Source organism: Babylonia areolata, chromosome 9 (genome assembly GCF_041734735.1).
Source record: "Babylonia areolata isolate BAREFJ2019XMU chromosome 9, ASM4173473v1, whole genome shotgun sequence".
In the NCBI taxonomy this organism is placed as follows: domain Eukaryota; kingdom Metazoa; phylum Mollusca; class Gastropoda; order Neogastropoda; family Buccinidae; genus Babylonia; species Babylonia areolata.
In genome coordinates, this window is record NC_134884.1 from 14,122,258 (window position 1) to 14,145,800 (window position 23,543).

At 41.9% G+C, this 23,543-nt stretch overlaps 1 protein-coding gene across 2 annotated transcripts; it reads left to right on the forward strand.

Moving 5' to 3' along the window:
- Positions 1-1,007: 1,007 nt before the first annotated feature.
- On the forward strand, positions 1,008-18,966 carry LOC143286071 (pseudouridylate synthase RPUSD2-like). 2 transcript variants are annotated; one of them, XM_076593638.1, is made up of 12 exons: positions 1,008-1,130; positions 2,154-2,577; positions 5,688-5,811; positions 7,100-7,221; positions 8,191-8,291; positions 10,941-11,107; positions 12,340-12,481; positions 12,994-13,133; positions 13,623-13,676; positions 14,210-14,301; positions 14,972-15,613; positions 16,411-18,966. In XM_076593638.1, exons 1-12 carry the CDS (start codon positions 1,108-1,110, stop codon positions 16,498-16,500), a joined length of 2,121 nt encoding a protein of 706 aa, XP_076449753.1. In that variant the 5' UTR covers positions 1,008-1,107; the 3' UTR covers positions 16,501-18,966. The 2 variants fall into 2 exon arrangements, with proteins under 2 accessions (XP_076449753.1, XP_076449751.1); XM_076593636.1 differs by lacking the exon at positions 1,008-1,130 and having other exon boundaries at positions 1,865-2,577.
- The last annotated feature ends 4,577 nt before the right edge of the window (positions 18,967-23,543 follow it).

A 23,543-nucleotide genomic window follows, 5' to 3' on the forward strand; every position in this document is an offset into this window, starting at 1 on the left:
GATGAACCATTGCTTTGTAGGCCAGCTCTTTGGTACAGCTGGAGCACACCTTCATGTTCCTTCTCAAGAAGCCCAGTGTCTTGTTGACCTTAGCGCAGATGTACTCGATGTGCTGAGTGAAGTCCAGTTTAGTCTCCAGCATGAGCCCTAGGTACTTTGTGGAGGTGACTCTCTCCAGTCTGGCCGTGGAGGATGTAGTTGGAGAGAAGAGGAGAATGATTTCTAGTGAAGGGCAGCACACTGCACTTGTCTGTGTGGACGAAGGCCATGTCCCTTTCTCTCTCCCATTGTTCCAGGCGTTGGAGGTCCTCCTGAAGCTTGGCTGGGTCTTCTGCGCAGGTGATAAACCTGTAGACTGCTGTATCATCAGCAAAAAGTCTTGATGGAGAGGAAATCTTGGAAAGAAGGTCGTTTATGTAACACAAGAAGAGGCAGGGTCCCAGGACGGAGCCCTGGGGGACGCCGGTCTTCACGTCGACATAGCTGGATCGGGTACCATCAGCCACGACGGACTGCGTGCGGCCGCTGAGGAAATTTGCGATGAAGCGGTTGGTGTTCTCTGGTATGCCGTAGTGGTTGAGTTTGTGGCAGAGCAGGCTATGGTTGACACGGTCGAACGCCTCGGCAAAGTCCAACACCACGACCTCTGTTGTAGTACCACGTTCCATGGCTGCGAAGACTTGTTCGATGAACTCAGTCGAGTAGCTGCGTCTCGCATGAAGGGTGTTTACGGAAGCCGTGCTGTTGGCTGGACAAGATGTTCTTGGATTCAAGGTGGTACTTTATGATGACACTCACTGAGATGTCTTCCCGGCCAGAAGTTTAGAGCAAATACAGGTGAGAGAGATGGGGCGGTTGTTGGAGGGCTTATAGTGCTCACCCTTCTTGAAGACGGGGGCAACTGTGGCTTCTTTCCAGTCACATGGGACTTGTCCGGAGTGGAGGGAGTGACGAGGAGTAGATAGTAGTTAAGATGGGAGCGGCCACTTCCTCAGTTGGCGACCCAAGTTCTCAGTCAAGTTTGAGGACGCGGGGTGTGAGACCGTCCGGCCACCCTGTCAGTAGCTTTGAGGCTTTACCAACAGTTTCTCGACACCATGAACGCTGATGGAAATCTCGTCCATGGCTGGGTAGTCGTCAGGGGAGTCAGGTTGTATGCCTTTATTTAGTGTTGTGAAGCCGGAACCTGTACAGGGCAGAGACTGGGTGTTAAAAAGTGCTAGTTTATCTATTCAGTTACCCTCGAAAATAAATGATTTTGACGGTCCTGTCTTCTCTCTATCTCTACATATTTTCCCCCTCTTCTTTCCGTTTCACGACCAACATCGATTTTCCGATAACTCTGTCGTCACGGTGGTTCATGCACGCCTGGGTATTTTCGGCGTGTCTCCAAAACCTACTGGACACTGACATGATGGGTTGCAGGATCCGTTTAATGTGCGTGTTTATCTTCTGCGTGCGTATACACACGAAGGGGGTTCAGGCACTATCAGGTCTGCACATATGTTGACCTGGGAGATTGGAAAAATCTCCACCCTTAACGTCTCACCGGGCGCCGTTACCGAGATTCGAACCTGGGACCCTCGGATTGAAAGTCGGTCAGAAACACATAAACCACTCGGCTATTGCGCCCATATATATATATATATATATATATATATATATATATATATATGTGTGTGTGTGTGTGTGTGTGTGTGTGTGTGTGTGCCCGGTGACAGGGAAAAACATTGTTATTGCCCACTGTCAAGAAATTACAAACATCTTGTTCAAATCTGTCAGACTCAGAGACAAATCATGGTACATCAGTCATATTTTGGAACTAATACTTGAATTCATAATTCTTCAAGGTCTCCACTCCCTCCCAATAGTTGTTGAGTTCTAAATCAAATAAGCAAACATCTCAGAAAGTCACGTCAGATTGTAATTTACAGTTACGTCCCTTCCCAATATGGTAGCCGCCATGAGGTGATGGTGTGTCTTCTGCAGTTCCATATTAGAAGGGTTCACCATGCAATGAGATTGAGACAGGCCTTGACTGGAATATTTTCTTTGCCAGTTTGCTCTGAGAACGCTCTGCCCGTTCGAACACACATTTATCTGACATGTGTTAGACCGGTATTTAGATCCATCGGCATTTCTTTCATCCGCAGTCAAACGATTCAACGAGTTCCAGTCCATGACAATCATTCGCGGTTGATACAGTCCAGAGTGCGATATTTTGCTTCAAAGAAGCGGCCTTTAGCGTTCACATTGAGTGCACGTGCCAACATGAGTAACAGTGGATGCAATGTGGGGAACAAGGAAAAGGAGGAACAGTTCCTTGAAGTGGAAAGACCAGGACCGCAAGACAACAACACAGAAATGGAAAAGTCGGCGACATGCACCACTGTTCGTGCAGAAGAGAAGCCAGTGCAGGGGACAGCGTGTGCTGACAGTGTTGATGAAAAGACGATGGAGATATGTCCAGGGGTCCCTGACGGCAACACAAGTGAACAGACAAGATCTGCTCCATCAAGCAAAAAACCAAGTCAATCACCTCAGGTTTCTCAACTTTCTAAAAGAGCACAAAGGAAGGTCTGTGTTTATCTGATAATTTTGAAAATTACCTCACCTTTAATTCCTTCTGCATGCCATTGTGTTACTCTCTCTCTCTCTCTCTCTCTCTCTCTCTCTCTCTCTCTCAAATTGTGTCAGACAATCTGTATTTGCCTGCATAAAGCATTTGTTAAGCAAGAAAATTTCCTTTGAATGACCAGTACAGCAGTAGAAATGTGTGTGCGTATGTGTGAACTGAGTGTATTATATATATATATATATATATATATATATATATATGTGTGTGTGTGTGTGTGTGTGTGTGTGTGTGCTTATTAAGTTATTTACTTTTGTTTCAGAATGTAACATTAAATTTGCATATTTATATATTTTATTATATGTATTTTATATATAAATACAAACTTGCACTGTTTCCTTCCATCCCCACGCCCATCCCCCATCTCTCTCTCTTTCTCTGTGCCTGTCAGTCTCTCTGTCTCTGTCTCTCTCTCTCTGCCCCCCCCCCTTCTCTCTCTCTCTCTCTCTCTCTCTCTCATGTGTGTGTGTGTGTGTGTGCTTATTAAGTTATTTACTTTTGTTTCGGAATGTAACATTAAAGTTGCATATTTATATATTTTATTATATATATTTTATATATAAATGCAAACTTGCACTCTTTCCTTCCATCCCCACGCCCATCCCCATCTCTCTCTCTCTCTTTCTCTGTGCCTGTCAGTCTCTCTGTCTCTGTCTCTCTCTGTCTCTGTCTGTCTGTGTCTGTCTGTCTGTCTGTCTGTCTCTCTCTGTCTCTGTCTCTCTCTCTCTCTCTCTCTCTCTCTCGCTCTCTCTCTCTCTCTCTCTCTGTGCCAAAACGTCATAACAGGAGAACATCAAGCCAGTTTCAAGAAAGGCTGTTCCACAATTGATCACAACTTCACTTTATTAACTGCTGTTCAGAAATAGTTTGTGTATAATTAGAAGTTGTATGTTGCTTTTATGGACAAAAAAAGCGTTTGATTTAATTTCTTGGAAATTGTTATGGCCTGATTTGCTGAAAAATGGAATTTAAGGCAAGTTGTGTACTGGTGTATGAAAAGTATGTATAGTGAAATGAAAGCCAGAATAAGATCAGGGACCACATTGTCGAATTTTGTTATGTATACTATTAGTATTACTAGGGGAATTAAGCAAGGTTTGTATTTGTATTTCTTTTTATCACAACAGATTTCTCTGTGTGAAATTTGGGCTGCTCTCCCCAGGGAGAGTGTATCGCTACACTACAGCGCCACCCATTTTAAAAAAAAATTTTTCCTGCGTGCAGTTTCATTTATTTTTCCCTATCGACAGCGTGTTCAGCCCAGTTTTTTTCTCTTTATTTATTAACGAGTTAGCTTAAATTAGTTAAAAGATAATTGATAATGGTTATCATGGAGTATGGAGTGACTTTTGATCTTGTGGACTTGTTTATGTTGCTTTTTGCAGATAATATTATTTTATTATCTACAACAGTAGTTGGTCTCCAGAGACAATTGAACAGCTCGTATTCAACAGCAACTAGATTAAAGCTTAGAGTAAATATGAATGAGTCAAATATTGTGTTTCGTAAAGGAGTCTTTCTGGCACATAGTGAGAAGTGGATGTATGTGAATGAAAAAATGGTTGTTGTCAGTGCTTACAAATATTTTGTTATTTACTTTAGAACAAAACTTGGTTTTCGTTTCACATGTTGTAATATTGCAAATAGAGCAAAAAAAGTTGTTGTTATCCTTTGTATTTTGTATAAATTGGATTGTAATTCATTTATTGTTTTTTCTAAGTTGTTTGATACTCAGGTACAGCCAATCTTGCTTTATGGAGCAGAAATATGGGCGTTACAGAATAATATAATAATAGAAAAGGTGCATTTGTATGCCATGAAGCGCTTTTTAAATGTAGACCATCGAACACCTAATGATTTTGTTTACAGAGAACTGGATAGGTATCCAATTTATTTGAACTCATATGTGAAATGTATAAAATGCTGGCTTCAACGTACAAGAATGGATGACTTTTGATTACCTTTTAAGGCTTACAAGTTATTACGAAACTTATATAGTAACGGTAAGAAGACATGGTCTTCCAACATATGAAAATGTCTAAATTCATACAGATTTGCATTTGTTTGGGATAACCAGGGTGTCCAATGTATCTCAGGATTCTTGAAATGTTTTAAACAAAGAATAATTGATTATAGGTGGCAGGACCATATGTATAATAGTGATAGATTTGCATAGTATAGATTTTTCAAGACAACGCACAAGATAGAACCTTACATTGGAAAAAAAATGAATAGATATGTAAAGAGCGCTTTAAGCAAATTTAGATTCGGTGACTCTGAGATAGTTGCCATTGTTTTAGATACAGAAACGTAAGTGAACAGGAACTTATGTGCTGCTGTGCAGTCAGGCTTAAGAAGCCCAAATCCATTTTTTGCTTTGTTGTCCTGCTTTTCATGATCTCAGAGTGAAATTAATTCATTGGAAGTATTATACAGAACCAACTAATAACTGTTACCTTTCTTAGTGAGAATATGTATAATGTTCTTTTGTATTAGCCCCTTCAGTATGGAGGCAAGGCCTTATTCTGAATAAATGTTCATGTTCTTGTTTGTCCTCTGTGTCTCTTTACACACAAGCTGAATGGAAAACACACTCTCTCTCTCTGTCTCCCTGTCTCTCTCTCTCTCTCTCTGTCTGTCTCTCTCTGTCTCATTGAAATTTTAAAACAACACACATGCATGGACAACATTCAAGAGCTTAAAATTTTCATGTTTGTGTTTTTTTTTCGGTTTGTTTGTTTCAAATTATAGATGTAACCAGTTCAGTGATTCACCTTATTGAATACTTTTTTTTAAAGATTATATATATATATATATATATTTTTTTTTTTATTGCTGGAGAGCTTTCCAGTGCCTTTTCAACATTGTTCTGTCTTAAGGGGGGCAAGCCCCCACCCCTGATCCTTGCCCCCCTCCCCAAACAGGGCTCTGCCCATGTACCCCACCTAAACTCCAACTTTTCAGTTGTTGTTTGTATTTTCTGCCAGTTTGACCCATGCATTAATGATGATGACATAAATGTTTAGTTTCCCATGCTTCTCTGTTTCACCAGTTATTGCGGAAAGAAAAACTGAAAGAGCAGAGGAAAGCAAAGCGTTCAGGAAACCTCACCAACAACTCCAGTCCTGGATTTGACAGTGAGCTGTTCGGACAGACAGACTATTACTTTGAAAATGGTAAATCTTGTGGCTTAGTTTTTTTTTTAATCCCTTCAATACCATATATATATTTTTTTTTAGGTTAAGTTGAAGGAGTTAAGTGATTGTGGCTTTCCAGTCTGGATGTGGTGTTCACCCAGTCTAGCCCTGTGACTGATGATTTTTGTCAAATTCTGTTGTCGGTAGGTGGTTCAGCAGGTGGTGTCCTGTGTTCTGAATCAGTACAGGCACCGCTGAACCCCACCACAGTCACTTTGCAGGATTTCCTCTGGTGAGTTACCTCTCAGTCTCAGCATCGCTGACCTTCACAATCTTCGGAGGACTGCCGATGCAAGTAAATAAACCTGGGTACGACTATGACTGTAAATGGGGAGCCTGTGCAGGAGTGATGCATCTGAATGGGCTTGGGAATTTGAACAGAAGATAAATGATCTAAAACTGAACTATTAAGAGAACTTGAGAAGGAAAATAAATCATTATATTTTTATATTTTTCCTGTTGATAGATTTGTAAAACCACAGAAGCAAATAGGTCTAGTTATATCCTCAAAGATGGCAGAAAGGATTATCTGTGATGTTATATTTATCTTGCCAGACTAAAATGGATATGGCTCTTTGTCCTCAGTTGCTAGTATTATGGACTGCAAACACAACCATGCTTCATTTTGCTGTAAATATAATCATGCTTCATGTTCCTACAAACTTAATTATGCTTCATGTTGTGGATGTAGGGAAAAGACCTGGCTTGTGAGGATGATCACTTTGTGTTCTTGTTTGTAACAATGAAAGAAAGCAGTCTGAACATATGTTGCTCATGGGCATGTAGGATAGACATTCAACAGCATGCTGTGTAATTGTATAACACAGTAGTATCTCAGTGACTGCTATCTGCATTTCATCTCAACCATGAGTCATTTACTATTATATTGATAATTTTTCATAGGTCTGTCTGTGATGACAAAAAGAAAGGGACAGGGAAATGATTTGCAAAGAGTAAGACCCATGTTTTGACACAGTCAGTAGACCTGGAGGAATCTGGTGAACAGTTCTTCGGTGCAGCACTGCAGTGACTCTTCACAGAGTTAAAGGTGAAGAGGAAACAGAACAAGTATGTGATGATAGTTTAATTTCAGGCCAATATGCTACTTTTTCAGGTCCTTGGGTTCATCCCATGTAACTTCAGTTTTTCTTTCGGTACATGCTGCTATGTTCTGTGCCTGTGAAGTTGTTTGTATTCAACCCTGTGTTAACTTCACTCTTGCCCCATACTTAGCTGGTAAAAGTGCCTTTGGATTGTAACTTTTCAGGCTTGCGCAAAGTGTACCCCTATCACTACACTTTCTCCACCTATGCCAAGGAGCGATGGTATGGACGTACTCTTCAGGACATTATGGAGATGGAATTCAGAGTTGATTCTCCAGATAATGTTGTGAGTGATGGTTGATGTTACAGTGTTTGTTTTGAATCAGTGTATGTTTCTTTTCTTTGAATTAATTGTTGAGTCACCAAATATAAATTGAGTGATGGATAATGTTAAGATTTTTATATTTGAATAAACATACATATTTCATAAACTAATGTAGTATGACTTTCTCTTTGTTTTATCTACTGATGGAGAGTAACACAGACATGATTATAATATTGAATGAACACTTTAAAAAAAAAATGTTCTAATATTACAAAGTTTTGTCTACAGTTTTCAAGAGATAAATGAAATGGAACGAAGGGGAGTGTTTGAGACAGCGTTTTTAAATTGTTTGTAGAATATATTCTGTTTTAAGAAGTGTTTAGGTTGTGTAAAGATGGTTAGGTATCAGTGACATGATAATGCTTCATTGTGAACACCTGCAAGAATGTTGTCGTATGATGTTGCTAGCTTATGTAATATACCTGAATATTGCTGAATGCAAAACTGTGCTTCTGTCCACTCTGTGTGAGATTCATCTTAGGCATTGTTATCTGCACATGAACTCTTGGTAATGCTGTCATTTAGATCCATGATGCAATCCACAATACTTCACTTGTGTACAAAAGGGATTTAAAACAACAATGCAGTCAATAGTCAGAATCAGAGACAGAGTTGTTGATGAAATTGCAGAAACAGAAAACCTTCCTGCTAACAGGAGTCAGAATAGAAAGTCAGAATAGCAAAATGTTTTAAGTCAATGGTTTCATAACTTTTCTAAGGGTCCTGACTGTACTCCTTCAAGTATGCATTCCAGTCCATCAGTTTTGTTCCATTACTGATATTCAGCTGTTCAAATCTCCATCAGCGGAGACAAAGACAGGTAGCCACACATACAGACATAATTATACTCTTACTCAGTAGCTCGCACACAAGCTGTATTTTTGCAGAGGTGATGCATACAACCTGGATTATATAAGGCTTGTATTGCAGAAAACATCAATGGCCAAGGGTTTGATGCGAGTGAATGGAAAGGTGGCAAAAATGGACCATATCATACGGAACGGGGATCTCATTGAACATGACATCCACAGGTATGTAGCTCCAGTGAGTTTCACACCTGCAGCATAGGATAATATCTACAGATGTGTTGTGCAGAACAGGATCACATCTACAGGTGTGTTGCACAGAACTGAATCACGTTGATCTCACATGATGATACTCAAATAGTCATGGGTGTGTTTACATTGGAACAGCATTGAGTGGATCAGTCAGCTCAATCGTTTGCCTGAACAAGAGAGAACATGGCTAGATCAAGTTGCATCTCGGTCAAACAGTGTCTGTGCCCATTTGCTGATGTGGCTCGGAGTCTGAGTGTTCCTACCAAATTTAAGGAAGAAGATGGCAGAATGTTTAAGATGCTCAGCTGCCAATACAAAGTCCATGAGGGTTTGGGTTCGAATCCCACTCTTGCCCTTTTTCCAAAGTTTGACTGGAAAATCGAACTGAGGGTCTAGTCATTAGGATGAGACGATAAACCTAGTTCCAGTGTGCAGCACGCATTTGGCACACTGACAAAGAACCCATGGCAATGAGAGTGTTGTTCTCTGGCAAAATTCTGTAGAAGAAATCCACTCGGATAGTGTTTAGACTGGGGGAAAATGTGTATTTAGTTTTAAGTGAATTTGTTGTTGTCAGAGTTAGTTCACAGGTTAGGTTCGATTCTCAGTCAAGCATACATCTATGCACTCAAACAATCACTGCGCATTCATTCCTTTTTTACATAGCTGAGGACACAGTATACATTTATACACTTTATATATTGATCAGAAGTAATTATAACTTCACACACGTCAAATCTAAAGCTTTACACAACATGGAATTTCAAAAGCATAAAACATCCAAATTATAATCCTAATCCCAGGATGATCAACTCTCTCACCTGGCCAGGTTTCCATTCACACACTCACAACACAGTTCTGCCCCAACAGTCCCTCTTGCTTACTATAGCTGGCTCCTAGAATCAGGATGTCTGGAATGTCCTTTTCACACAGGTCTGTAGAATATCACACCTAGGTGGTCAGTCGTCTGGATCTTCTGTTGCTGGCAGACTGGAAAGTGTTTTTGTGGACGTTCTACGGGGAGATGTCTCTGCTCCTCAATCTTCTTTCTTTTTCTTCTTCTCGCTTCAGTCTCTCTCCTGTCACCTCATGCCACAACCTATCTCTCCACCTTTCTTCTCACCAGTCTCTCTCACAAGCCTTTTGTTCTCTGTGTCTTAACCAGAAGTCCCCTTACACACACCTGTCTGGCTACTTTTATCCTCCTGCAGTGTGTACAATTGTATATGACGTGACCACTCATGTGACACAACATTTCCGTTGTTTTTCCAAGATAGAAAAGCACAAAACTCTTGCACACCAATTCACTATAAACTTTATATACATTTATATCTGCTTCCACCTGACAACAGCAACAAATCTTTATATTTAGATGTGATTATATTAAAGGGACTGTTTATCTCCAATTTTACTGGTTAAAATGTATAAACTCTCTTTAGTCCTGAGGTGGGAGATCTGCAACATTCCACCTTTCAATATTCAGCTTCCTCGATACTGACCAACCGCCTTAACACAAGCTCGTCCACGGTGGTGCCCCAGAACCTGTTCCTTTCCAACATCATGTGCGGACCTTACTGCTGCCCTAAGCGTTACCTAGGAGATAGGCCGCGGAGTCTTGCCTGGCTCCTCCCTCATATGGCTGCCCAGCCACCTCTATGATTTGGAGTACTCAAATTTTCCTGCTCTCTTAAGTTCAAATCCTTGATAAAGTGTGGACACATTTCTGGTATCTATTCATCTTTGTCTAACCTGCTCCTCACAAAGTTTGAGTATAGCCTAAAGGATGTTCAGCAATTCTCTGCTCCCTTGACAGATAGGTACACAACTATATATGCATGCACTCAAGGCCTGACTAAGCACATTGGGTTATGCTGCCGGTTAGGCATCTGCCTAGCACATTTGGTGTAGCGTATATGGATTTGTCCGAACGTAATGTCGCCTCCTTGAGAAACTGAAACTACCAAATTCAGAATGTTCCTACCAAATTTCCTGATTGTTCCCACAAACACTTGACAGGGGTTGGCATTCTCTGAATATAGAAAACAAATCATGAAGCTATGCCAGAAACACCACCCACAGCAGAGTACAACTCCATACCCTCCTGAGACTGAAAGATGAATACTGTAGAATACTATATGTCTTTATTTCCCGGTAAACCAGGATCACAGTGTTGGGGGACATGACTGAACTTATGCCTGATTTTATTTTCCCAGTGCTGTTTTTTCAGTCATGTTTTATGGGATCAATATTGACTGTTTGCAGCTCTGATACAGCCCTATATTGTCAGCTGGGCGAATAGCAACAACGATAAATAAATACATAATTGATAGAATACATAGATAAATAAAGGAACGACACTGTGGCAGACATGAGAATCCATTGACGTACTGGATCTGATACGGCCCTGTATGGTCAGCTGGGTTATTAGCAGCAATGATAGATAAATAAACAAATGATTACCGGTAAATAAATAACTGAATGAATGCCACTGTGGCAGACATGAGAATCCATTGACGTACTGGATCTGATACGACCCTGTATGGTCAGCTGGGTTATTAGCAGCAATGATAGATAAATAAACAAATGATTAAATAAATAACTGAATGAATGCCACTGTGGCAGACATGAGAATCCAGTGACGGGGAAGCCCATAGAGATCTTGGAGGACACAGAGGACGTGGTGGTGATCAACAAACCAGCCTCCATCCCATGTCACCCCTGTGGCAAGTTCCGCTTCAACTCCATCGTCTTCATCATGGGCAAAGAGCTGGGCTATGCCAACCTGCGCAGTGAGTGCTCTAAATTTTGAGTGTTACACTGGCTGGGGTCTGTGGATGGATGTTGCTGGTTTTGGGGAGGGGGAGGGGTTAATTTGTTTTTGTATGCATTCGTACACTGTGTGTTTGCAAGTGCATCAAGTCTTGAGCACTACATTGGGTAGGTGGGTTTGTGGGTGGATATTTTTTATGTTATTTATTTCTGTAATGTCAGTTCAAGTCAAAATTACCTTTACTGGGGAAAAATAGTAAGCTTTGTAATACTTATGTCAAGTCAAAATTATCTTTAGGTTAAAGGGGTAAGTTTTGTACTGTGTGCGTGTGTGTGAGTGCCTACATGTGCGTGTGTTAGTGTTTGATATGTTAGATGTTGACAGAAATAGGTGTTGATTACAAATGTACAGGGTGTGTACATGTATGTGTGTGTCTAGTATTATGATGATGCAGATCAAGGTGGATATTCATGGATAGATGGATGCTGACCAAGGTAGATGTTGGGACCGTGTGGTTGACATGACTGTGTGGACTGTTGTGTACAGGGTTGGAGTGGTTGTAAAAATGTGATTTGTGATTAAGATGATTTTATATTGTTTGTTGTACTGGCAACTGGAAAAGTCCTGGAGTGATAGATCATGTCATGTCAGAAATTGTTGTTGGTCTTATTCAGTATTTGTGTGGTTCTATGTAATCTTTTAAAATTATGTTCTACTTTGTAATGTTCCTTGAGCATAACTGTCTTAATGGAAGATGCAATATAAATGAAATAGTATGTTATTATTGCCAGCACTGGGGTGTGATAGGGTTGGTTAGTGGGTAGACTGGTGCATAAGCAAAAGGAGTGGGTGTGTTGGGGTCGCTGTGTGTGATTGTGTTTTGAGAGGGAATAGATGGAGTGGTAGGTGTGCAGGAGTCTTTTTTTATGTATGTTAGTATTTAAATGCATGGTGCACACACTCACACATGCAAACACATGTGTGCTCAAAAACACATATGTACAACAGTGTAAAACTGCACACACACACACATTCATGCATGATCGCACGCACACAGGCACTCACTCATTTACACACTCTCACTCACACACACACACACACACACACACACACACACACACACACACACACACACACACACACACAAATCACATGAATCTCTGTCATACTGACAACAGAACAAATAAAAAGCTGATATAGTGATAATTGATATGCAGTATATACATATTACATATTATCTGTGCTGTGCAGACATATATCGCCTGGATCGTTTAACATCCGGTGTCCTGATCTTGGGAAAAACGGCTCGTAAAACTAAGGAGCTGGAGAATCACGTTCTACATCGCCGTGTCCACAAGGAGTATGTGGCTCGTGTCGTGGGCGAGTTCCCTCCGTAAGTCCTGTGTGGCTTTGCTGTGACACACGGGTACGCGCATACATGCACAAGCGCGCATACACATACACAAGCACATGGTTATTTTGTATGTTATGAAAACAGAGGGGCATGCACGGGCAAGCACATGAGCATACACGCAAGGCTGTGCATTCACACACACTAGACACACAGAGACACACACACACACACACACGCACGCAAACGCACACACCCACACTGATCAAGGGAACTAATTTCATCTTCCAGTTCTTTGCAGCTGTTTGTGTATGCATGTGTGAGTGTGTGTGACTGCATGCACTTGTGTTTGTATGTGTGTTAGACAGTGTTTTCTTTGTGTGTGTGAGTTAAAGAGGAATATGCAAAAAAAGGATTGATCAGAACAATTTTATCAACATCTCATAAACACTAAAAACTAACATTAAAATGTAACATTTGAAATGTAACATCAGTTGACAAATTATTTGACTCTGTGTGTGTGTGTGTGCGTGCCTGTGTTGATACATGTGCAGAGAAGAGATAACAGTGGACAAACCTTTGGACTGCCTGTCGCACAAGCTGACATTGTGGCGAGTTGTGGAGAAGGGAGGTAAACCCAGTCGTACAACTTTCCAGCGGCTCAGCTACAATGGACAGACCAGTCTCGTCAAATGTGAGTATTGCTGCAGGTTTTTTCTGTTTGGGTGTGTGTGTCTCTGGACGTGTGTTGGCATGCATGTGCTTCATGCATGCCTGGATGGATGTTTATGCTTCTGTTTGCTCTGTGCCTCCCAGTATGTTTTTATGTACATGATACGTGTATGTATGATTATATGTTGAAGAAGATAGTTCCTCACAGTATGAGTATTGCATGTACACATGCATGTTTATATGATAATGGGCAAAAAGTTGTCCCAGATCAGAAGTGAACTCTCCCACCCAATCACTCTGCAGGCAATGTAAAAAAGAATGAAATTTGCCACTCAGTATGGCAGCATCTGAAAACTGCACATGATGCCCCTTTTTGTCCTAATGTATGTTGTTTTGTCCATAAAGTCTCTTTGCCACTGGGGGTCAATGAATTGTTTAACAGATGAACTGATTGTACTGCTGCTGTTAATAGGGTGTGGGTGATGTGACAACCGAATCGGGTTTGTTGCAGGCATTCCACACACAGGGAGAACTCATCAGATTCGTGTGCACTTGCAGTTCCTCGGTAAGATTTTGTGTGTGAGTATGCATACACACACACACACTGTCACAAGCAGGCATAAATACATGCACACATACACACACACAAACATATATACTTGCACATGCACTCATATAAATACACACACTCATGCATCTACCGCGCCTGCACACACACACATGCACGCATGCGAGCGTGCATGCATACATATGCACACATAAACACACAAGACGGGCAAACAATTCCTATTATATCTAGTACCGTATTTACAGAAATTCACTTAATTATTATTGTCATTTCTTCTGCGTTTGCCATATCTTTTGCTGAGCAAGACACTTTGGATGATAGGATCTACCCCATGATTGTTGATTTTTTTTTTATCTGTACGTAGGCTGCACTTGACAATAAGATGCTCTAAATTTATTGTTCAAGGTTGTCCACAGACAGCTGTCTTCAACCCGATATCAAGTCAAAGTAATGAATTAAAAAAATAGAAAGGAAAGAGGAAAAGTGGTTGTGGAGTCAACAAACAGAAAAGAGTGCGTCTGTGTGTTCAGGTCACCCCATTGTCAACGATCCTTACTACAACAGTTCAGCATGGGGACCGCAGCGAGGGAAGGGAAGCCACTGTGACGTGTCCTTTGAAGAGGTGGCCTGCCTTTGTTTGCTTTTTTTTTTTTTTTTTTTTTTTGGTGTGGGGTGGGGGGGGGGGGGGGATAGTTGACTGCATATTAATTTTGTTACCTGATGAGAAAACCCAGTCCATTCATAACTTTTTTGTCTTTTGTAATCACATCTCTCTTTTTGTTGCCTGTTTTTACTGTAAGCATCTGTCACCTCAGTATCATTATCCTCACATAAATTTTAGAAGAAAATGGTGCTCTTGTCTTTTGTTTTACTGTTTGAAAAAAGAGGCTGCAACAGTTTTTGATGATCATGTTGTAATCTGTTTTCTTTTACAAAGTTTTTGGTACTGACAACATGAGTTCAGAAGTGATGATCAGCACTTACCAGGAGACAAAAGGGAGCAAGTCATGGCTAATGACACAGATGAATGTCAGACTTCAGTTGTTAATTTTCAGCTTAATTAGAATTGATGTGTTTCTGTGCATATGTCACAGTGTGTAACAGTGCATGTGTTGGTCAAGATGCATCCCTGTGTGCTTGGGGGGGGGGGGGGGGGGGGTATGAAAGAAACAGCTGGCATGCTGTGCTCTGTATGTCTATCACATGCACTATGAGAATCATTATGCAAGAATTCCTATATTGATGCCATTCATTACTATGTCATGTAACACAGTGCTGTTTATACACCACAGCTGTGTCAGCGCATCATGAAGGAACATAATGTGGGCCTGTGGTGTGACGGAGAGAACCCGCTCTTCAGTCAGCGCCTGGCTGAGACACGCCTTTCCCAGCAGCCCCCACATCGCACCGAGGACAAGACCGCCATGCAGGAAGACAACAGCAATAACACCGACACACGTCCAGTGATGGAAGAGGAAGGGAGTGGGGACAGCAGCTATCAACCCCCTGCCAAGAGACTCTGTCGGGATTCTTCCCTCTCCCCGCTTCCTGCTGAATCCTGTGTGGGCTCTGACCCTGTGAACCCTGCCTCTGTGAACCCTGACCCTGTGAACCCTGCTTCTGTTAACCCTGCCCCCGACACGTGTGTTGATATTACCCCAGAAGTCCATGTGTGTCCTGAAACCGGTGTGAGCTGTGCACCCAAACGCGGAGAAAACTCAGATGATGGGAATGAGAAACCAGCTTCAGAGGGCTGCAACCTGATGGCAGCGGAAGAAGCAGGTGGTTGTGCAGTGAGGAAGGGAATGGTGGAGCAGAAGGGGTTCGACCCTCAACGGTGGGTGCCAGACTCGAACTGTGAGAGCTGTCGGCTCAAGTACATTGATCCTAAGCCCACCGACCTCCTCCTCTACCTTCATGCTCTGCGTTACAAGGTTGGGGGCCATAGTTTTGGTGGTGGTGGTGGTTTTTGATTTGTTTGTTTCTGTTTGTAAGCCTGTGTTTTGTGTAGTTGTATTTAGTTTTATCTCTTTCCATTCTTTTTTGACTCTGATGGTAGTCTGTGTGTGAGTGAGCTTGCATGCACACATATTTATGTGCGTGTGTTTGTGTGTGTGTATAAAATACGTATGTGCTCATGGTTGTGTGTGAATACCTTTTCTTTGCCATTGCGTGTGTGCACATATGTGTGCAAAAGTGTACTAAAGCATCATTCAGGGTGATAGTACGATTGTGAGAAAGAAACAAGATTCAAGATTCAAAAACTTTATTACTCAAGGATAAAGATTTTAGGCATCACCCAGTCTTCCAATCTGTCCTTGTGACAACAATAACAATAACAACATACGATAACGACATAAAAATAATAATTTTGTTAACACTGCTACATCCACTGCTACTACAACGAAGAATGATCACCATCATCAGAAAGAGTGAGCATGTATGTGCATCTGCATTTTAAATATATGGCCATTTAGGCAGCTACACTGTTCTGTTTTGGGGGGTAATAATACCGTCATTAATGGTTCCTAGACAGTGGGCTTAACTGTTTTGTTTTGGGTGGTAATAATACCATCATTAATGGTTCCTACATAGTGGGCTGAAGTGTTCCATTTCGGGAGGTAATAGTACCGTCATAAATGGTTCCAACACAGTGGGCTGAATGGTTCTGTTTCAGGGGGTAATAATACCGTCATTAATGGTTCCTACACAGTGGGCTGAACTGTTGCAGGGCCCAGGCTGGGACTACAGGACCAAATTACCAGACTGGGCGGCGGATGACTGGCAGGAGCCTGAGGAATACAAGAAGTACCTGCAGTGAGGTGCCTGTCCAGTGATGTCAGTGTGGATGACAACAAGATCTAATCAGATACCTGAATTTAGTTGACTCTGACTCTAGCATGTGTGAAACCAAGATCGTATTAGATACCTGCATTGAGCTGACTCTGACTCCAGTGTGGATGAAACCAAGATCTTCTTAACAGATACCTACATTGAGGTGATTATTTTTTTATTCAGTGTTGGTGAGAATGAGATTTTCTGATCAAGTGTCTGCTGTGCAGTTTCTAGTGAACTCAGTTTGGGTGTGTGACTTCAGCTGATCAGTTACCTGCAGGGAGGGAAGGGAGAGAGAAAAATGCTTGAACAATAATATTACCAATTGAGTGCACAATGTACATTCAAAAATCTATGTAAGCTGCTCTTACCAGAAGTATTGAAAGAACACAGGAAAAAAGAACGTAGGAGAGAAAAAGGAGTGGGGGGAATGATGACAAAATCAAAATGCATTGGAAACACACACACACACACACACACATGCTCACACACACATATACATGCTCATTCGCACACATACCTGCTCACACACACACACACACACACACACACACACACTTTTCTTATCTACTGTCACTCTTTGTGAACAGACGTTAGATCGATGAACAGCAACATACACACATGACAGCCCATGAAGATTTGAGAATAAGGTGCAAATACGAATTTGAAGAGAAAAGATGACACAAGAAGAAAAAGAAGAGATGGAAAGAAAAGAAGACAAAGACTCCATCTTCAGGAAGCAAGGAAGATCCTGAAAAGCAAAGTTACATAGAGGCAAAAAAGGGAAGAAGAACAACAAAATGCAGAAGAAAGGTGATCAACAATGAGCACCTTCACACACATGCAACACACATCTCTCAATCACAGAAGTCAAACAACATCAGGCAGGTCGGACTGTTCATAAACGAGTTAATGAACAAATAGGAAACAATGTCTAATTTGCCTTTAAAGTGTGAGAAGGATAACAGTGAATGCTGTTAGAATGAGGATGTTGTCACTGTGGTGGAGTGTCACTGTTGGGATGTCACAATCTTTTACTGTTGTCAGTCAGATAAAGTTCAGTTCTTGTGGCACTTTGAAGGCCATTTAATCCATCATCGATCTACATTGTTTCGCTGACGTTTGTGCAGAATGTCAACTGCTTCGAGGTTCCTGACACCATCTTGTATATTTGTTAGTTGTGGGACTGTGAGTGGAAGGAGTCTTGAAATCAGCATGTACACTTAACCAGCAGATTCCAGCAGACATTATTAACTCTACATTCACATGCACCATTGCTGAAACAACCAGTAGTTTATGCAAAACACCAATAGAGTGCATTGACAAACATATTGAGAGTCAATTTACGACAGTGCAGGTTGTGAAACATCATTATTACATGTTGACTAAAAGAAGAATCTGATATTGTTGTTACAGTATGTGATGCTAATCCATAATGAGAATGACAGAACACACGTGCAAAAAATTTTGGGTTTGATGAGAACAGTCATGTTATGTAAAGCAGTCGTCTTATGTAAAGCAGTTGTCCCTTTGACACTTCCAGCCTGAGACTAAAGAATGAGGTATACTGGACAGGCCTTAGACTCAGCTCAGAGAAGAATCAATATATCACCTGACTGAATGTGTGGACATGCATCTGTGCGTGCTTGTACATGTGTGTGTGTGAAATTTTAATGTGTGTGAAATCACATTACTCTAAATTTAATGTTTGTTGCACTTTTAAAGTGATTCAAAGTGTTTATCATCAGTGCTCGTTTTGTGAGAATGATTCTAAAGTACATCTTTATTTTCTATGTTTTTGCAAACGACTGAATGAATTAATAAATGATTGAAACTATTGTTCATTGTAGAACAATTCTGCGTCAATGGTTGTAATACCTTTATAAGTATTTTGAGTCCACGGATGCAAGACACCAGGAAAAATATGCATCCTGGACACTACAAAATGCTCCATACAGTTTTTTCAGGAAAAGGAAAACATAAGCTTCAAGTACTCGCGTGTCAGCCGTGTGTGTTGACCATGAGTTGAACACTCACTGTCACCATTCATTGCTGTGAGATAGGTCCCTCATTGCCATGAACTTTGCTGCTGCTTGCTGAAGATGTTTTTTCCACTGTTTGTGCCCAGCATCTCCCACATTCATTCGTGGGCTTTTATGTGTTTGGCTGTTTGTACCCTGCCATTTAGGCAGCCATAATCGGTTTTCACAGGTTTGTATAATGGTTATGTTCCTGCTTCCACTGAACACTGACATTAATTACTGGCTCTTAACCCTGTCGCTGCCAGGAAAATATGATTTAAGTGAAATCTATTTGCCAGGGTTTTTTCACAAAAAGCAGGTATATGTTTTCAAAAAATTCTGTGCTCTTTGTTATTGGAGAAAGACCCATAAAAGTATATATTTTCTGAAAGGTAAATGAATAAAGAATACAAAACACATTGTGTTTTCCCATTTTATATATTTTCAGTGACATGCTGTTGTTTTGAAATCAGTGTTTCGTTTTTTGTCACATTTTCAACTTGTTCATTACAAACATTAGTCAGGTAATTTGCACTAAAATATCATATTTTCTGGACAAATGGATAAGAAATGTACACACAAATTATTCAAGAACAACCACAATAAAAAAGAATTTAAAAAAGAGACATACACAATGCATTGTGATCTATGGATGTGGGGCCACACCCCCTCAGTCTCCACCCCCTCCTCTACACCCCTCTCTCACGTGGTCACTTTATTCAGTTCTCATCAGATCGCGTTGCCTTAGTGCCAAGAAAATCACTCGCACTGTGTCATGCTAAAAATTCGGTCACTTTCTGTCGTCTGCTACATGTAAAGTCGGCATCACTCACTGATAGTCATATTTTGGCCAATCTCTTCATTGCTCCCTTTATTTTCTATCAAATCGTCCTACAAAAGTTCATCACTATCTTCTTCAAATTTACACTTCAATTCTTTCTGAGCATCAGCTAAAGAAAGCAATCTTGGTTGGTTTCATGCAGCCACGATCGCATGTCTTGAGCGAGCGAGGAGAGGAGCCAGGCAAACACTGCGGCAGTAATCCAACCAAAATGTTCAAATAAAGGACTGCCTCATGATGTAGATGGGGTTTCTAGCTAAGAATAGAATCTAGAAAGATTCCCCAAGCTAAAACTACGAGTATTTTTGTCAACAAACTCATTGCAAACCAGGGAAAAGTCAGAATATTTTGATGACAAGTTATCTTGTCATTGTGGCAGTGAAGCGTATATGCTTGCACTGACGAGTTATCTCATCATACAGGCAGCCTAGGAGTTAAACATGTGTATTTTATGCCCTGCATGTGTATACACACAAACAGTTCAGTACCCTAGGACTGGAAGTCCAGTGCTCTCTCAGTTTGGCCATCGCGCCCATTGCTTGCTGCTGTAATCTTTCTTCTTTCTTCTTTGAGTGTTTCAGCTCAGTCTGAATGGTTTGTCTGTTTTGGGGGGAAATCGGGCCAGCAGGTCTGTTGCTTGGTACCACAGAATACAAATCAATTCTAAACGCACTAATATAAACAGGAGTTTTTGTTGACTGCTTTAGTGCTTTTCGGTGTGGTCATGAAACTATTGTCTATCATGCACGTTACACGTCATTTCCCCTTCTCACTGCACACAAGATAAACACCCGTTGAAAAAACGTAGGTTGTTTTGTTAGAGGGAGGCAACTGTTCAACCTTACAGTTCTTGTGTAATGATGATGAGTTATGTCCCTTCGTATGGTAACCTGCATGCACGCTTTTTTTTCCTCCCCCTTACCTGCTTTCGACCTCCTCTCTCCCTCACCCTTCCCGATATGTTCTTATTTTGCACCTCTCTCTCTCTCTCTCTCTCTCTCTCTCTCTCTCTCTCTCATACAGCCATGATTTATTACGAATATGATATTTTGATATAATTGTGTCGTTTCTTTTTCAATTTGTCTTTTCTCCTGGATTTTGTTGTTGTTATAGTTTATTCTTTTCTTCTGTTTTTCTTTCCCCTGATACCATTCTTCCCCCAGCCTTTCCTTTCGCCAATTTCAGCACCACGTAAAGATATGCGTAAAGCACACAGAGTCCCACACTGCCAGACAGACAGACGGACAAACAGGCAGACATACACGGCAGAGAGACTCTGTGTGTGTGTGTGTGTGTGTGTGTGTGTGTGTGTGTGTGTGTGCACATCAGTTTTTCCCCTGAAGACGGAATGAGCACAACAAGGCGTGGACTCCACTCCGCCCGTCACACCGGGTGAGGAGTGGACGGAAATAAGTGTGGATATAGACCCCCGTTTTCCGTGTTGACGTGGCACTGAAAGAGTTCATACTAAACACGCGGACAGATGCAGCGGACACACACGTTTTCCGTCCGTCAGTGGCCCTGACAGCGTTCTTGGAATTAAGAAAATAAAAAGATAAAAATCCACGATTTTCCCCCTCTCTGGGCCATTTATACCCCATCTTTTTCTCTTACATACATTAATTGATATATCAATGAAGGGTTTGAATATTGCCATTGATGGTTTACATGATTCTAATTTATGATTTTGGACAAAACTGATATACCCTCTGGTCTAAGCAGTAACTGAATGTTCAGAAGACTGAATACGCTAACTCTCAACAACAACAAAAAAAAAAAAAAAGCATTATTATCCCAACAGATAAAGGAAAAATAATGGACGAAAGTGACCTATCCAATTTTTAGACCAGTAACCCCGGAAGAAATTCTGATTTCAAACAAAGGAAAGAACGGTAAGCTTCTGCGGAACTCTTACTTTCAGTGTGTGTGTGTGTGCGCGTGCGCTCGTGTGTGCGTGTGTGTGTATGCGCGCGCGCGCCCGCGCCCGCGCGTCATACGTAGTGGCTTCTTATTTGAGATTTTAGTTCATTGCTCTCTGTTTCAGATTGTTGGACGGTTTAAGTTGGGTTGTTTTGTTTGTTTGTTTTTTTACTAGCTTTTGTACATGTTTGTGTTATACACCGTGTCGTATCATTTTTCCTTTATCATGTGTTTTGCAGTCATTGGAAAGGCGTTGGGAGGCGCTATATAAATTTCAACTGCTGATATAATCATTATCGACAAAAATTTCATGCAGACTGGGTGGTTGAACGAAGTGTGCACGAGGGGTATATTCCGGCCAGGAGGGGTATGGCATGACCTAGGTTGGTTAAATCCTGGGGGTTCAACGAGAGCCTTGGCTACTTTATACCCGGGGTATAAACTAGCCAGGGTGGGTTTCGGCCTGTTGCACCGGCTTTGTTAGGCCCCCAGCTTTCAGCTAATTACGGAGAACGGTAGGTCTGTCCCACGACACTCAGTTACTCAAGTCAATACCGGTCACCGGTAGACTTGTGCCGCGAAACAAATCTATACAGTTTTATTTAGACCTAGTGTCGACATTTAGTTATCCCACTGATGTTCGAGTCAGTTTAACGAGAGACTACGAACATATCATGCATGGAGTAGCCCCCCACAGCAAGTTCTCCATGGTGAATGTAAGGAACTGGGCTCCCGCAAAGGCTAAACGCCAATCCTCAACACACTCGGTTTGGGGTGAAATTTGAGCGAAGAGGGGAGGGGCGCTTACTGGCAAGGTAGAATACTGTACAGACACACTTGTGACTGTGGGTGCATGATTCACAACACAGTTCAAGTCGACGTTCAACACGTGCACGTGCAGGGAAGTATCAATTGCCGGATTTCGTTTTCTGTTGCAGTTTTTTTGTTTTTTGTTTTTGTTTGTTTGTTTGTTTTTTTGTTGTTGATTTTTAACCTGAAGAAGACCCTAAAGTTCAAAACGCCTTGCTTCCTGGGTTCGCTTTGTGCTGTAACATATGTTCGTTCTCAGTTCAATATATTCCGCACTCTTCCATTGATATCATCATCCCTGGTGGGCAGGTATGTGAAAGTAAAGGAGTTTGATACCCCCACCCCCCGTCACGCCCCCCAGACACACGCACACACACACACACACACACACACACACACACACACATCCGCCCCCAACCACCATCATGCACCCCACCCCTGTGACTGAGATTTAGATCGCCACAATGAAAAGTAAATTGTCTCTGGATCACATATTAGGAGGGGGGTGCGGGAAGAAGGAGTGGGGGATGGGTTGATTTGCTGCCATTGCCGAGATGATAACTGATGTTCACAAGGGACGAAACTGCAGTCATTTCAGGCATACTTCTGCGTTCGTGGGCTGCAGCTCCCACGATTACTCGTATGAAAACGAGTGGGCTTTTACGTGTATGACCCGGCGTTTTTACCCCGCCATGTAGGCAGCCACACTCCACTTTCGAGGGTATGCATGCTGGGTATGTTCTTGTTTCCATAACCCACCGAACACAGACATGGATTACAGGATCTTAAACGTGCGTATTTGATGTTTTGCATGCGTATACACACGAAGGGGGTTCAGGCACTAGCAGGTCTGCACTTATGTTGACCTGCAAGATCGGAAAAATCTCCACCATTTACCCACCAGGCGCCATCACCGAGATTCCTCGGCCTTGGTGGGAGGGGCAGCTAGCGAGTCATTGACTGGTAGCTGTGGGAGGGCTGCAATTACCTCGTCAGATATAGACGAGTCACTGTTGAGGAGGGTGTTGAAGTGCTCTGTCCAGCAAGGATGTCTTGCTTGTCTGTCAGGAGGGTGGTTTGGTCCAAGGCTCGGACAGGGGTTGATCCTGTGACTCTCGACCCATACACAGCTCGGAGACCATCATGGAAGGTCTTCATGTCGTGAGCATCAGCAGTGGACTGAAGCTCTTCGGACTTTCTCTCCCACCAGGTGTTCTTCATCTCACGTAGCCTCTTCTGTACGAGTTGCCTGGTTTGCAAGAACTGACCCTTCTTCCTCTGGCAGTCTTTATCGGAAATGTGATCCTGATGCTGTATATGCAGTGTGTCCAGGAGCTTGGAGATTCCAGAGTCGTTCTCGTCAAACCAGTCTTTGTGGCAAAGCCGAGTGTGTCAGCTGCTGCTGTGTACACAGCATCTGTAAAGGTGCTCCATACC